This window comes from Colobus angolensis, unplaced genomic scaffold (genome assembly GCF_000951035.1).
Source record: "Colobus angolensis palliatus isolate OR3802 unplaced genomic scaffold, Cang.pa_1.0 Scaffold150, whole genome shotgun sequence".
NCBI classification, from domain to species: Eukaryota; Metazoa; Chordata; class Mammalia; order Primates; family Cercopithecidae; genus Colobus; species Colobus angolensis.
The window spans coordinates 1,212,135-1,225,006 of NW_012114600.1; the positions used below are offsets into that span (position 1 = coordinate 1,212,135).

General features: G+C 43.4%; 1 protein-coding gene and 1 pseudogene across 3 annotated transcripts; both read left to right on the plus strand.

Annotated features, from left to right (window-relative positions):
- The first annotated feature begins 4,155 nt into the window (after positions 1-4,155).
- On the plus strand, positions 4,156-6,610 carry LOC105507551 (annotated as a pseudogene). Its single transcript, XR_001001120.1, has one exon. The product of XR_001001120.1 is annotated as a polyadenylate-binding protein 1 pseudogene (transcript).
- A 5,412-nt stretch (positions 6,611-12,022) lies between these two features.
- LOC105507552 (E3 ubiquitin-protein ligase makorin-1-like) lies at positions 12,023-12,866 on the plus strand. 2 transcript variants are annotated; one of them, XM_011936056.1, is made up of 2 exons: positions 12,031-12,352; positions 12,482-12,866. In XM_011936056.1, exons 1-2 carry the CDS (start codon positions 12,168-12,170, stop codon positions 12,777-12,779), a joined length of 483 nt encoding a protein of 160 aa, XP_011791446.1. In that variant the 5' UTR covers positions 12,031-12,167; the 3' UTR covers positions 12,780-12,866. The 2 variants fall into 2 exon arrangements, with proteins under 2 accessions (XP_011791445.1, XP_011791446.1); XM_011936055.1 differs by having other exon boundaries at positions 12,023-12,866.
- Positions 12,867-12,872: the final 6 nt, after the last annotated feature.

Here is a 12,872-nt window from a genome sequence, read left to right on the forward strand (position 1 = left end):
AGGTAGATGGTAACTCCTTCAGGCCTATGTGAGGTAAAGTTGAAACTGAAAATCTCTCTGTAAAACGAAGAATCTCAAAGGGACACTCCTCAGTGAAGCAGAGAAAAGGCCAGACAGCCTTTCACTCAGTGAAAAAGCATATATATCACTAAGAAATCAAAACCCTGGTTCTATACCTCTCACAAGCAGACTGGAATCATATAACCCTCATAGTCTAGGAATTCCCACGCCAAAAAATTAACATTAAAAATTAGTCCATGCAGGTCCTTCCCAAGTGTGTAAGACACAAAGCTACTATTGAAGGACACTCTTACAACACTATTACATGGGATTACCAAAGATCAACCAAGCCCCTACACAACCCATCATTAGTGAATGTCAAAAGACACACACACAAATATAAGATCAGCTACACCCCCAGTGACTTGAGATGAAAGAGCAACCAGAAAAATATGATAAAATTAGTACATTTAAAAGTATTCCAAACATATCTTATGAAAATACTAAGAAAATAAAACCCTAAGAGAAAAGAAATGGAGATTTTACAAAATCTAAATAGAACTTCTAGAAAGACAAAAATATATAGTCCTTGAGATTTGGGTAAAACATGGCAGATTTAACACAAGCACTTATTCTACTTCTGAAACCCCATCAAAATGAAAGTGAAGAAAATTTTTTTAAAGGCTTAAACATGTAAGGTCATGACAATGGAAGAGAAGATAATAAATGCCAACAAAATTTTGGAAGCTGGAACTCAGACAGATAAATTGATTTACTGAGCTGGAGAAAGTGGAAATCCAAACCTATGATGTTGACGGTGAGAGAGAGAGAGTGGTGGAAAATAAAGGAAATGAAAAAGAATCAAGGTAATTCAAGTTACTGAACCCCAGAAAGTCAAGGAATTGAGAGCACCAGGACCTCTAAAGACAGGGAGAGCAGCAGACCAAAGAAGAATTGGTTGGAAATCTTTAAAAAGTAAGATTAAATCCCCCAAATACTCTTCTAACACCCAACTAGCCAAGTGGCTACTTCTAATTCAACAGGCAGAAGAGTGCAAGTTAAACCAGACAAGTCTGGACTTGTGGACACCAGGCACTACTGAGGACACATGCTGAAAACAGAAGAATTAAAAGAAAGTTTACATACTGCAAAGGGAGATGCCCTCACTTTTAGCCCCTCCCTCTGCCTAGTTCCTGGCATGCTGGCAGCCAACTTAATGCAATGCTAAAGTGAAAGAGAAAATATTAAAAGTAAAAACAACAAAGAAATACATCTTACTTACAAGAAACAAAAATTAGACAATTAGATTTATCAGCAGCAACATTTAAGGTGGGATGACCAACAATTCTAGTTTTACTGAGACTGAGAAGATTTCAAGGTCTCTGGACTTTTTCGTGCTGAAACCAGGAAAGTCTTCATAAACTGAGACAAGTTGCTCACCCTAATGCAATGCAAGAAGCCAACGAAAAAGTATCTTAAAAGTGCCAAAGGAGAAAAAAATCTGTATACCTTGAATTCTCTATATATCTAAAGTACCCACGATTGACTGAGAAATTAAGAAATTTTCAGACAACTATGACTAAAGAGTTTACTGTTTGTAGACCCTTGCAAAACAATTACTAAATGATATGTTTTAGAAAGTGGAAAGTTGAATCCAAAAGGATGGAGTGGAAGGCAAGAAGCAGTTATGAACAAATAAATTGTTAAACATCTAACTAATCAAAATAATGATAGACTACATAGAATAGTATCAATAATGACTAATTTAGAGGATATGGAAACATAATGAAAATAAATAAAAACCATAGTAGCCTAAAGGGAATTCTTGTATCTTTCCAGGAGTTGAGTAGAGATTTTGATAACATTAGAAATTAAGTCAAGTGTGCTGGTTAATATTACGTGTCTACTCTACTGGATTGAGGGATGCCTAGATGGCTGAAGAAGCATTGTTCCTGGTGTGTCTGCGAGGGTGTTGCCAGAGGAGATTGACATTTGAGTCAATGGAGTGGGAGAGGAAGATCCACCCTCAGCGTGAGTGGGCACCATCCAATTGGCTGCCAGCACAGCTGGAACAAAGCAGGTGGAAGAAGGGAGATAAGCAGCTTGCTGCTGAGTCTTCCCACTCTCTCTCTCTTCCCATGCCATGCTGGACACTTGGCTTCCTCTTCTGCCCTTGGACATCAGCCTCCAAGTTGTTTGGCCTTTGGACTCTGAGACATCCATCAGAAGTCCCTTCCCCTAGTTCTCGGGCCTTTAACCTCAGAGAGAAGACTACACTGTTGGCTCTCCTGGTTTTGAGGCTTTCAGACTTGGACTGAACCATGCTACTGGCTTCTCTCTTTCTCCAGCTTGCAGATGACCTATAGTGGAACTTCATCTTTTAATTGTCTGAGCCAATTCTCCCTAATAAACTCCCTTTATATGTACATATACCCTGTTAGTTCTTTTCCTCTAGAGAATCCTGACAAATACATCAACTATGCTAAAATTTTCAGAGTGATAAATAAAACATAAGACATAGAATGTATAACTTCCAAATTAATAAAGGAAAGAAAGAGAGTGGTGAAATAGATACAGAAAACTCATTTCAAGAGAACGAAGAAAGAATGGGGGAAAGCAAATTTTTAAAAAATCATAAATAGGAAGTGAAATTAAAGGGGCAGAAATTAAATACATATAGTCAATAGTCAATTTCAATAATCAAAGTATACACAAATGGACTAAACTTTTTGCTTAAAATATAGATTATAAGACTACATTGTAAAAATATATACCTCTACACTGTTTATAAGATACACACTCAAAACATAAGAACACGAAGAGGCAGACAATAAACCTGGCAAAGAGTAATCCAAAAAAAGGTAGTCCTGCTATATCAAAACCAGATAAAATGGACTTTAAGGCAAAACCATCACTAGGAAAATGGACAATAAGTGTATGAGAAGTTCTTAACTTCACTAGTAATCAGAGAAATGAAAATTAAAGCAACAATAAGATACCGTTTCACACCTTATCAGACTGGCAAAGGTTGATGGCTGATGACAAGGGTTGGAGAGGACATTGGAAATGGGAACTCTTAAAGTGCATAGCTGGGGAGAAGTACACTGGGGCAACTACTTGAGAGAGCAATTTGGCAATATCTAGTGAACCTGAAAAGGAAAACTCTTTCTTTTAATCATATACTCACTAGAAATACAAAGTGAACCACATATCCAATATGAAATTTTCTAGTAACTCCATTAAAAAGGTAAAAAGAAACAAGTGAAATAAATTTTAATAATATTTTTATTTAGCTCAATATATTCAAAATATCATTTCAATGCATAATCAATATTTTTAAAATAATAAGGAATTTAATGTACTTTTTGTACCAAGTCTTCAAAATCTGGCATTCATTTTATGATTAGAACACACTCAATCTGACTAGCCACATACATTTCAAGTGCTAAGTAGCCAATGATTCCCTTACTGGACAGAGTCCTAGAGAAATTCTAATACTTGTGCCCAATAAGAGACCTGTACAAGGTGTTTGCTGCAACGTTTCTTTAATAAGAGAAAGTGGCCCCTTCTCCCCGGCGGTTAGTGCTGAGAGTGCGGAGTGTGTGCTCCGGGCTCGGAACACACATTTATTATTAAAAAATCCTAAAAAAATCTAAAAAAATATTTTTAAAAACCCCCAAAAAATTTACAAAAAATCCGCGTTTCCCCCGCCGGAGACTTTTATTTTTTTTTCTTCCTCTTTTATAAAATAACCCGGTGAAGCAGCCGAGACCGACCCGCCCGCCCGCGGCCCCGCAGCAGCTCCAAGAAGGAACCAAGAGACCGAGGCCTTCCCGCTGCCCGGACCCGACACCGCCACCCTCCCTCCCCGCCGGCAGCCGGCAGCCAGCGGCAGTGGATCGACCCCCGTTCTGCGGCCCTTGAGTAGTTTTCAATTCCGGCTGATTATAAAATAACCCGGTGAAGCAGCCGAGACCGACCCGCCCGCCCGCGGCCCCGCAGCAGCTCCAAGAAGGAACCAAGAGACCGAGGCCTTCCCGATGCCCGGATCCGACACCGCCACCCTCCCTCCCCGCCGGCAGCCGGCAGCCAGCGGCAGTGGATCGACCCCCGTTCTGCGGCCCTTGAGTAGTTTTCAATTCCGGCTGATTTTTGTCCCCCACCCCCCTCCAGCCCCCAGCCCGGGCACTGGCTCTCCTCCTCTCACGGAAAGGTGGCGGCCTGTGGCCCTGTGGGCAGCCGTGCCGAGATGAACCCCAGCGCCCCTAGCTACCCCATGGCCTCGCTCTACGTGGGGGGCCTCCACCCCCACGTGACCAAGGCGATGCTCTAGGAGAAGTTCAGCCTGGCCGGGCCCATCCTCTCCATCCCGGTCTGCAGGGATATGATCACCCGCCGCTCCTTGGGCTACGCCTGTGTGAACTTCCAGCAGCCGGGGACGCCGAGCGTGCTTTGGACACCATGAATTTTGATGTTATAAAGGGCAAACCAGTACGCATCATGTGGTCTCAGTGTGATCCATCACTTCGCAAAAGTGGAGTAGGCAACATATTCATTAAAAATCTGGACAAATCCATTGATAATAAAGCACTGTATGATACATTTTCTGCTTTTGGTAACATCCTTTCATGTGAGGCGGTTTGTGATGAAAATGGTTCCAAGGGCTATGGATTTGTACACTTTGAGACGCAGGAAGCAGCTGAATGAGCTATTGAAAAAATGAATGGAATGCTCCTAAATGATCCCAAAGTATTTGTTGGACGATTTAACTCTCGTAAAGAACGAGAAACTGAACTTGGAGCTAGGGCAAAAGGATTCACCAATGTTTACATCAAGAATTTTGGAGAAGACATGGATGATGAGCGCCTTAAGGATCTCTTTGGCAAGTTTGGGCCTGCCTTAAGTGTGAAAGTAATGACTGATGAAAGTGGAAAATCCAAAGGATTTGGATTTGTAAGCTTTGAAAGGCATGAAGATGCACAGAAAGCTGTGGATGAGATGAATGGAAAGGAGCTCAATGGAAAACAAATTTACGTTGGTCGAGCTCAGAAAAAGGTGGAACGGCAGACGGAACTTAAGCGCAAATTTGAACAGATGAAGCAAGATAGGATCACCAGATACCAGGGTGTTAATCTTTATGTGAAAAATCTTGATGATGGTATTGATGATGAACGTCTCCGGGAAAGAGTTTTCTCCATTTGGTACAATCACTAGTGCAAAGGTTATGATGGAGGGTGGTCGCAGCAAAGGGTTTGGTTTTGTATGTTTCTCCTCCCCAGAAGAAGCCACTAAAGCAGTTACAGAAATGAACTGGTAGAATTGTGGCCAGAAAGCCATTGTATGTAGCTTTAGCTCAGCGCAAAGAAGAGCGCCAGGCTCACCTCACTAACCAGTATATGCAGAGAATGGCAAGTGTGCGAGCTGTGCCCAACCCTGTAATCAACCCTTACCAGCCAGCACCTCCTTCAGGTTACTTCATGGCAGCTCTCCCACAGACTCAGAACCGTGCTGCATACTATCCTCCTAGCCAAATTGCTCAACTAAGACCAAGTCCTCGCTGGACTGCTCAGGGTGCCAGACCTCATCCATTCCAAAATATGCCCGGTGCTATCCGCCCAGCTGCTCCTAGACCACCATTTAGTACTATGAGACCAGCTTCTTCACAGGTTCCACGAGTCATGTCAACACAGCGTGTTGCTAACACATCAACACAGACAATGGGTCCACGTCCTGCAGCTGCAGCTGCTGCAGCTACTCCTGCTGTCCGCACCGTTCCACAGTATAAATATGCTGCAGGAGTTCGCAGACCTCAGCAACATCTTAATGCACAGCCACAAGTTACAATGCAACAGCCTGCTGTTCATGTACAAGGTCAGGAACCTTTGACTGCTTCCATGTTGGCATCTGCCCCTCCTCAAGAGCAAAAGCAAATGTTGGGTGAATGGCTGTTTCCTCTTATTCAAGCCATGCACCCTACTCTTGCCGGTAAAATCACTGGCATGTTGTTGGAGATTGATAATTCAGAACTGCTTCATATGCTCGAGTCTCCTGAGTCACTCCGTTCTAAGGTTGATGAAGCTGTAGCTGTACTACAAGCCCACCAAGCTAAAGAGGCTGCCCAGAAAGCAGTTAACAGTGCCACCGGTGTTCCAACTGTTTAAAATTGATCAGGGACCAAGAAAAGAAACTTGTGCTTCACCGAAGAAAAATATCTAAACATCGAAAAACTTAAATATTATGGGAAAAAAACATTGCAAAATATAAAACAAATAAAAAACGGAAAGGAAACTTTGAACCTTATGTACCAAGCAAATGCCAGGTCTAGCAAACATAATGCTAGTCCTAGATTACTTATTGATTTAAAAACAAAACAAAAAAAACACAAAAAAATAGTAAAATATAAAAACAAATTAATGTTTTATAGACCCTGGGAAAAAGAATTTTCAGCAAAGTACAAAAATTTAAAGCATTCCTTTCTTTAATTTTGTAATTCTTTACTGTGGAATAGCTCAAAATGTCAGTTCTGTTTTAAGTAACAGAATTGATAACTGAGCAAGAAAACGTAATTTGGATTATAAAATTCTTGCTTTAATAAAAATTCCTTAAACAGGGAAAAAAAAAAAAATAAGAGAAAGTGTGTGTGTGTGTGTGTGTGTGTGTGTGTGTATGTGTGTGATAAAGCATAGATAAATGACAGTTTATCATGCAAAGTAATACTATTCAACAGGTAAATGAACCACAACTACATGTAGAAATATGGATAAACCTCAAAAACATAATGTTTAGTGAAAATAGAGAGTTACAAGTAAATTTGAGCTGTAAGTCATTATATATGCAAAGATTTAAAACATACAAAACTCTAATATATATTGTTTCTGGCTAGATGAAGTTGTGTATCAACGCATGGGACTGATAGACAATAACTTCAGGAAATGGATTACCTTTGGGGAGAGAGTGATGGGTTGGAGAAATGGGACTTTTGCTCTATCTATAATATTTCATTTCCTTAGGAGAAAGATCTGAAGAAATAAGGCCAAGATGTTAACATCTGTTCAATCTGAGCAGTGGGTACACGTGGTGTATTAAAAATAGTCACTCAGTTGGGACAGGGCCAATATGGCCAACTAGAAACAGCAGCGATCAGAGGCTCCCATCAGAAAAAACCGTAAGTGTGTGAATCCTTCATGGGCAACCAAGGTATCCAGTCAGAACCAACAAGGGGACTGACGTCATCTATGGGGATGAAGGAACAGCCTTGTACTGTGGCGGCCCACCTGAGAGCTACACGGGGTGAGGAAGCCCCCACTCCCCAGCCAAGGGAGGTGGTGCGTGAGTGCACTACCCAACTGGGGAAACTGTGCTTTTTCCCCAGAACTGTGCAACCCACGGATCAGAAGATATCACTCATAAACCCATGCCACCGGGGCCTAGCATCCCAAACCTGGAGCCGCCCAGGTTCTGAACAGCTTCTCAGCTGGAATCTACTTAAGCCTACCAAGCTCCCGGGGGGAGGAGCAACCAGCACCACAGCTGTGGCTGCCTGCTGTCTAAGTCATTTAAACTCCTTGAGGGAGGGGCAGCAGCCAGCACTGGGTCTCACAACTGCCTAACACTCTAAGCTCCCTGGGCAGGGGAAGGGCGGCATTTATCTCTATAGCTCCAGGCCACGTTTTTCCCCTGCTGGAGCCAGGGAAGCTGAAGGTTCCCAAGGCGTGTCCCCTACAGCCCAACACACTGGCTGTGTCTACGCACTGTGGCACTCTGCTGCCAGAGTGCCCCTTCAGGCCTGTCAGGCCTCTGAGCCCAAGCCAAGCCATCACATCCCAGGTGACTTGCACGTATATGCCCAGATGACCTGAAGTAACTGAAGAATCACAAAATAAGTGAAAATGCCCTGCCCCGCCTGCCTTAACTGCCTTAACCGATGACATTCCACACAAAAGAAGTGAAAATGGCTGGTCCTTGCCTTAAGTGATGACATTACCTTGTGAAAGTCCTTTTCCTGGCTCATCTTGGCTCAAAAAGCTCCCCCACTGAGCACCTTATGACTCCCACTCCTGCCTGCCAGAGAACAACCCCCTTTTGACTATAATTTTCCTTTACCTATCCAAATCCTATAAAACGGCCCCACCCTTATCTCCCTTCACTGCCTGCCTGCACCCAGGTGATTAAAAAGCTTTATTGCTCACACAAAGCCTGTTTGGTGGTCTCTTCACACGGACGCACATGACACTGACCCTGACTCATCCTTCCTCACTGGGTGGGGCTTCCCTGCAGGAACTCCAATAACTCCAGCCAGAGGCTCAGGGACAGAACCCAGATCTCCCTGGGCCTGAGTCCCTAAGGGGAGGAGTAGCCACAGTCTCTGGGTATCGGCAGACTTAGCCTTTCCTCCTGGTAGTTCTGAGGAATCCAGGCAGCCCAGACAAGTGGGGTTCCCTTCAGTGAAGCACACCCACCTCCATCAAGGGACAGTCAATGTGCTTTGTTAAACAGGTTCTGTTCCTTGCGCCACCCAACTGCGTGAGACTCTCCAACAGATGTTGTCAGACACCCTATAGGGGAGTGATCCTACTGGCATCAGGTTGGTGCCTGTCAAGGTCAGAGATCCCAGAAGAAGGAACAGGCACCCATCTTTGCTGTTCTTCAGCCTCATTGAGTGACATCTCCAGGTGCAGGAGCAAACCAGATGAATAGGGCCTGAAGTGAACACCCAGCAAACAGCAGCAGCCCTACAGAAGAGGGCCCTGACCATTGAAGCAAAAACTAACAAACAGAAAGCAACAACAGCAGCATCAACAAAGGCCCCCACAAAACAATAAAAGCCCCCACAAAAACACCATCGAAGGGTCAACAGCCTCAAAGACAGAAACTAGACAAACTCATAAACATGAGAAAGAATCAACAGAAAACACTGAAAACCCAAAAGGCCAGACTGCCTCTTCTCCTCCAAATGATCACAGTGTCTCTCCAGCAAGGGCGCAGAACTGAATGGAGGATGAGATGGATGAATTAACATAAATAGAAATAGGCTTCAGAAGATGGGTAATAAAAAACTACACTCAGTTAAAGGAGCATGTTCTAACTCAATGAAAAGTAGCTAAGAACCTTGACAAAAGGTTAGAGGAGCTGCTAACTAGAATAACCAGTTTAAAGAGGAACATAAATGACCGGATGGAGCTGAAAAACACAGCATGAGAAGTTTGTGAAGCATACACGAGTATCAATAGCTGAATCAACCAAATGGAAGAAAGGATGTCAGAGTTTGAAGACTGCCTTGCTGAAATAAGGCATGCAGATAAGACTAGAGAAAAAAGAATGAAAAGGAATGAACAAAGCCTCCAAGAAATATGGGACTTTATGAAAAGACAGAACCTCTGATTGATTGGAATATCTGAAGGAGATGGGGAGAATGGAAACAAGCTGGAAAACAAACTTCAGGATGTTATCCAGGAGAACTTCCCCAACCTAGCAAGACAGGCCAACAGGGAAATTCTGGAAATACACAGAACTCCACTAAGATACTCCATGAGAAGATCAACCCCAAGACATATAATCATCAGATTCTCCAAGGTCAAAATGAAGGAAAAAATGTTAAGAGCAGCCAGAGGGAAAGGCCAGGTCACCTACAAAAGGAAGCCCATTAGACTAACAGCAGAACTCTCAGCAGACTCTACAGGCCAGAAGATATTGGGAGCCAATATTCAACATTTTTAAAGAAAATAATTTTCAACCCAGAATTTCATATCCTGCCAAACTAAGCTTCATAAGCAAAGGAGAAATAAAATCCTTTCCAGATAAGCAAATGCTGAGGGATTTCATTACCACCAGATCTGCCTTATAAGAGCTCCTGAAAGAAGCTCTAAATATGGAAAGGAAAAACCAGTATCAGCCACTGCAAAAATGCACCAAAATATAAAGACCAATGACACTATGAAGAAACTGCATCACCTAGTGTGCAAAATAACCAGATAGCATCATGATGATAGGATCAAATTCACACATACAATACTAACCTTAAATGCAAATGGGCTAAATGCCCCAATTAAAAGACACACACTAGCAAATTGGATAGAGAGTCAAGACCCATCAGTGTGCTGTATTCAGGAGACCCATCTCACAGGCAGACACATAGGCTCAAAAATAAAGGGATGAAGGAAAATTTACCAAGCGAATGGAAAGCAAAAACAAGCAGGGCTTGCACTCCCAGTCTCTGACAAAACAGACTTTAAATGAACAAAGATCAAAAAAGACAAAGAAAGGCATTACATAATGGTAAAGGGAACAATTCAACAAGAAGAGCTGACGGCCGGGCATGGTGGCTCAAGCCTGTAATCCCAGCAGTTTGGGAGGCCGAGACGGGCGGATCATGAGGTCAGGAGATCGAGACCATCCTGGCTGACACGGTGAAACCCCATCTCTACTAAAAACTACAAAAAACTAGCCGGGCGAGGTGGCGGCGCCTGTAGTCCCAGCTACCCGGGAGGCTGAGGCAGGAGAATGGCGTGAACCCGGGAGGCAGAGCTTGCAGTGAGCTGAGATCCGGCCATAGCACTCCAGCCTGGGCGACAGAGCGAGACTCCGTCTCAAAAAAAAAAAAAAAAAAAAGAAGAGCTGACTATTCTAAATATATATGCACCCAATACAAGAGCACCCAGATTCATAAAACAAGTTCTTAGAGACCTACAAATAGACTTAGACTCCCACACAATAATAGCGGGAGACTTTAACACCCCACTGTCAATATTAGACAGATCAACAAGACAGAAAATTAACAAGGATATTCAGGACATGAACCCAGCTCTGGATCAAGTGGACCTAATAGATATCTAAAGAACTCTCCACTCCAAATCAACAGAATATACATTCTTCTCAGCACCACATGACACTTACTCTAAAATCAGAATCATAATTGGAAGTAAAACACTCAGCAAATGCAAAAGAACTGAAATCATAACAGCCTCTCAGACCACAGTGCAATCAAATTAGAACTCAGGATTAAGACACTCACTCAAAACCACACAATTACATGTAAATTGAACAGCCTGCTCCCGAATGACTCCTGGGTAAATAATGAAATTAAGGCAGAAATCAAGAAGTTCTTTGAAACCAATAAGAACAAAGAGACAATGTACCAGAATCTCTGGGACACAGCTAAAGCAGTGTTAAGAGGGAAATTTATAGCACTGAATGCCCATATCAGAAAGCTAGAAAGATCTCAAATCAATACCCTAACATCACAATTAAAAGAGCTAGAGAAGCAAGAGCAAACTAATACAAAAGCTAGCAGAAGAGGAGAAAGAACTAAGATCAGAGCAGAAATGAAGGAGCTAGAGACAAGAAAAACCCTCCAAAAAAAATCAATGAATCCAGGAGCTGGTTTCTGAAAAAAATAACAAAATAGATAGACCACTACCCAGACTCATAAAGAAGATAAGAGAGAAGAATCAAATAGACACAATAAAAAATGATAAAGGGGATATCACCACTGACCCCACAGAAATACAAACTAACATCAGAGAATACTATAAACACCTCTGTGCAAATAAACAAGAAAAGCTAGAAGAAATGGACAAAGTCTTGGACATACACCCTCCCAAGACTAAATCAGGAAGAAGGTGAATCCCTGAATAGACTAATAACAAGTTCTGAAATTGAGGCAGTAATTAATAGCCTACAAACCATAAAAAACCCATGAACGGATGGATTCACAGCCGAATTCTATCACAGGTATAAAAAGGCGCTGGTACCATTCCTTCTGAAACTATTCCAAGCAATTGAAAAGGAAGGACTCCTCCCTAACTCACTTTATGAGGCCAGCATCATTCTGATACAAAAATCCGGCAGAGACACAACAAAAAAAAGACAACTTCAGGCCAATATCCCTGATGAATATCAATGTGAAAATCATCAATAAAATACTGACAAATTGAATCCAGCAGCACATCAAAAACTTATGCAGCATGATCAAGTCAGCTTCATCCCTGGGATGCAAGGTTGGTTCAACATATGCAAATCAGACGCGACGCATAGCAGGCGGGGACGGAGCGGGTGCCTCAGTGTCCTTCCCCTCCCCTCTCCTGGCCTCGCCGTCCTCTCCCCGCAGCCGGACCGGAACTATGTGATCCCGGAAGTTCCGGGGCCTTTGCTGTGTGGGATAAACAGTAATGGCGGAGGCTGCAGCTCCCGGAACAACAGCCACAACATCAGGAGCAGGAGCGGCAGCGGCGGCAGCGGCAGCAGCCTCCCCCACCCCGATCCCCACAGTCACTGCCCCGTCCCTGGGGGCGGGCGGAGGGGGCGGCGGCAGCGACGGCAGCGGCGGCGGCTGGACTAAACAGGTCACCTGCAGGTATTTCATGCATGGGGTTTGTAAGGAAGGAGACAACTGTCGCTACTCGCATGACCTCTCTGACAGTCCGTATAGTGTCGTGTGCAAGTATTTTCAGCGAGGGTACTGTATTTATGGAGACCGCTGCAGATATGAACATAGCAAGCCATTGAAACAGGAAGAAGCAACTGCTACAGAGCTAACTACAAAGTCATCCCTTGCTGCTTCCTCAAGTCTCTCATCGATAGTTGGACCACTTGTTGAAATGAATACAGGCGAAGCTGAGTCAAGAAATTCAAACTTTGCAACTGTAGGAGCAGGTTCAGAGGACTGGGTGAATGCTATTGAGTTTGTTCCTGGGCAACCCTACTGCGGCCGTACTGCACCTTCCTGCACTGAAGCACCCCTGCAGGGCTCAGTGACCAAGGAAGAATTAGAGAAAGAGTAAACCGCCGTGGAGACAAAGAAGCAGCTGTGCCCCTATGCTGCAGTGGGAGAGTGCCGATACGGGGAGAACTGTGTGTATCTCCACGGAGATTCT

What these genes read in the sequence shown, in the direction of transcription:
- LOC105507552 (XM_011936055.1), top strand. Translation starts at nt 12,168, where the DNA reads ATGGCGGAGGCTGCAGCTCCCGGAACAACAGCCACAACATCAGGAGCA.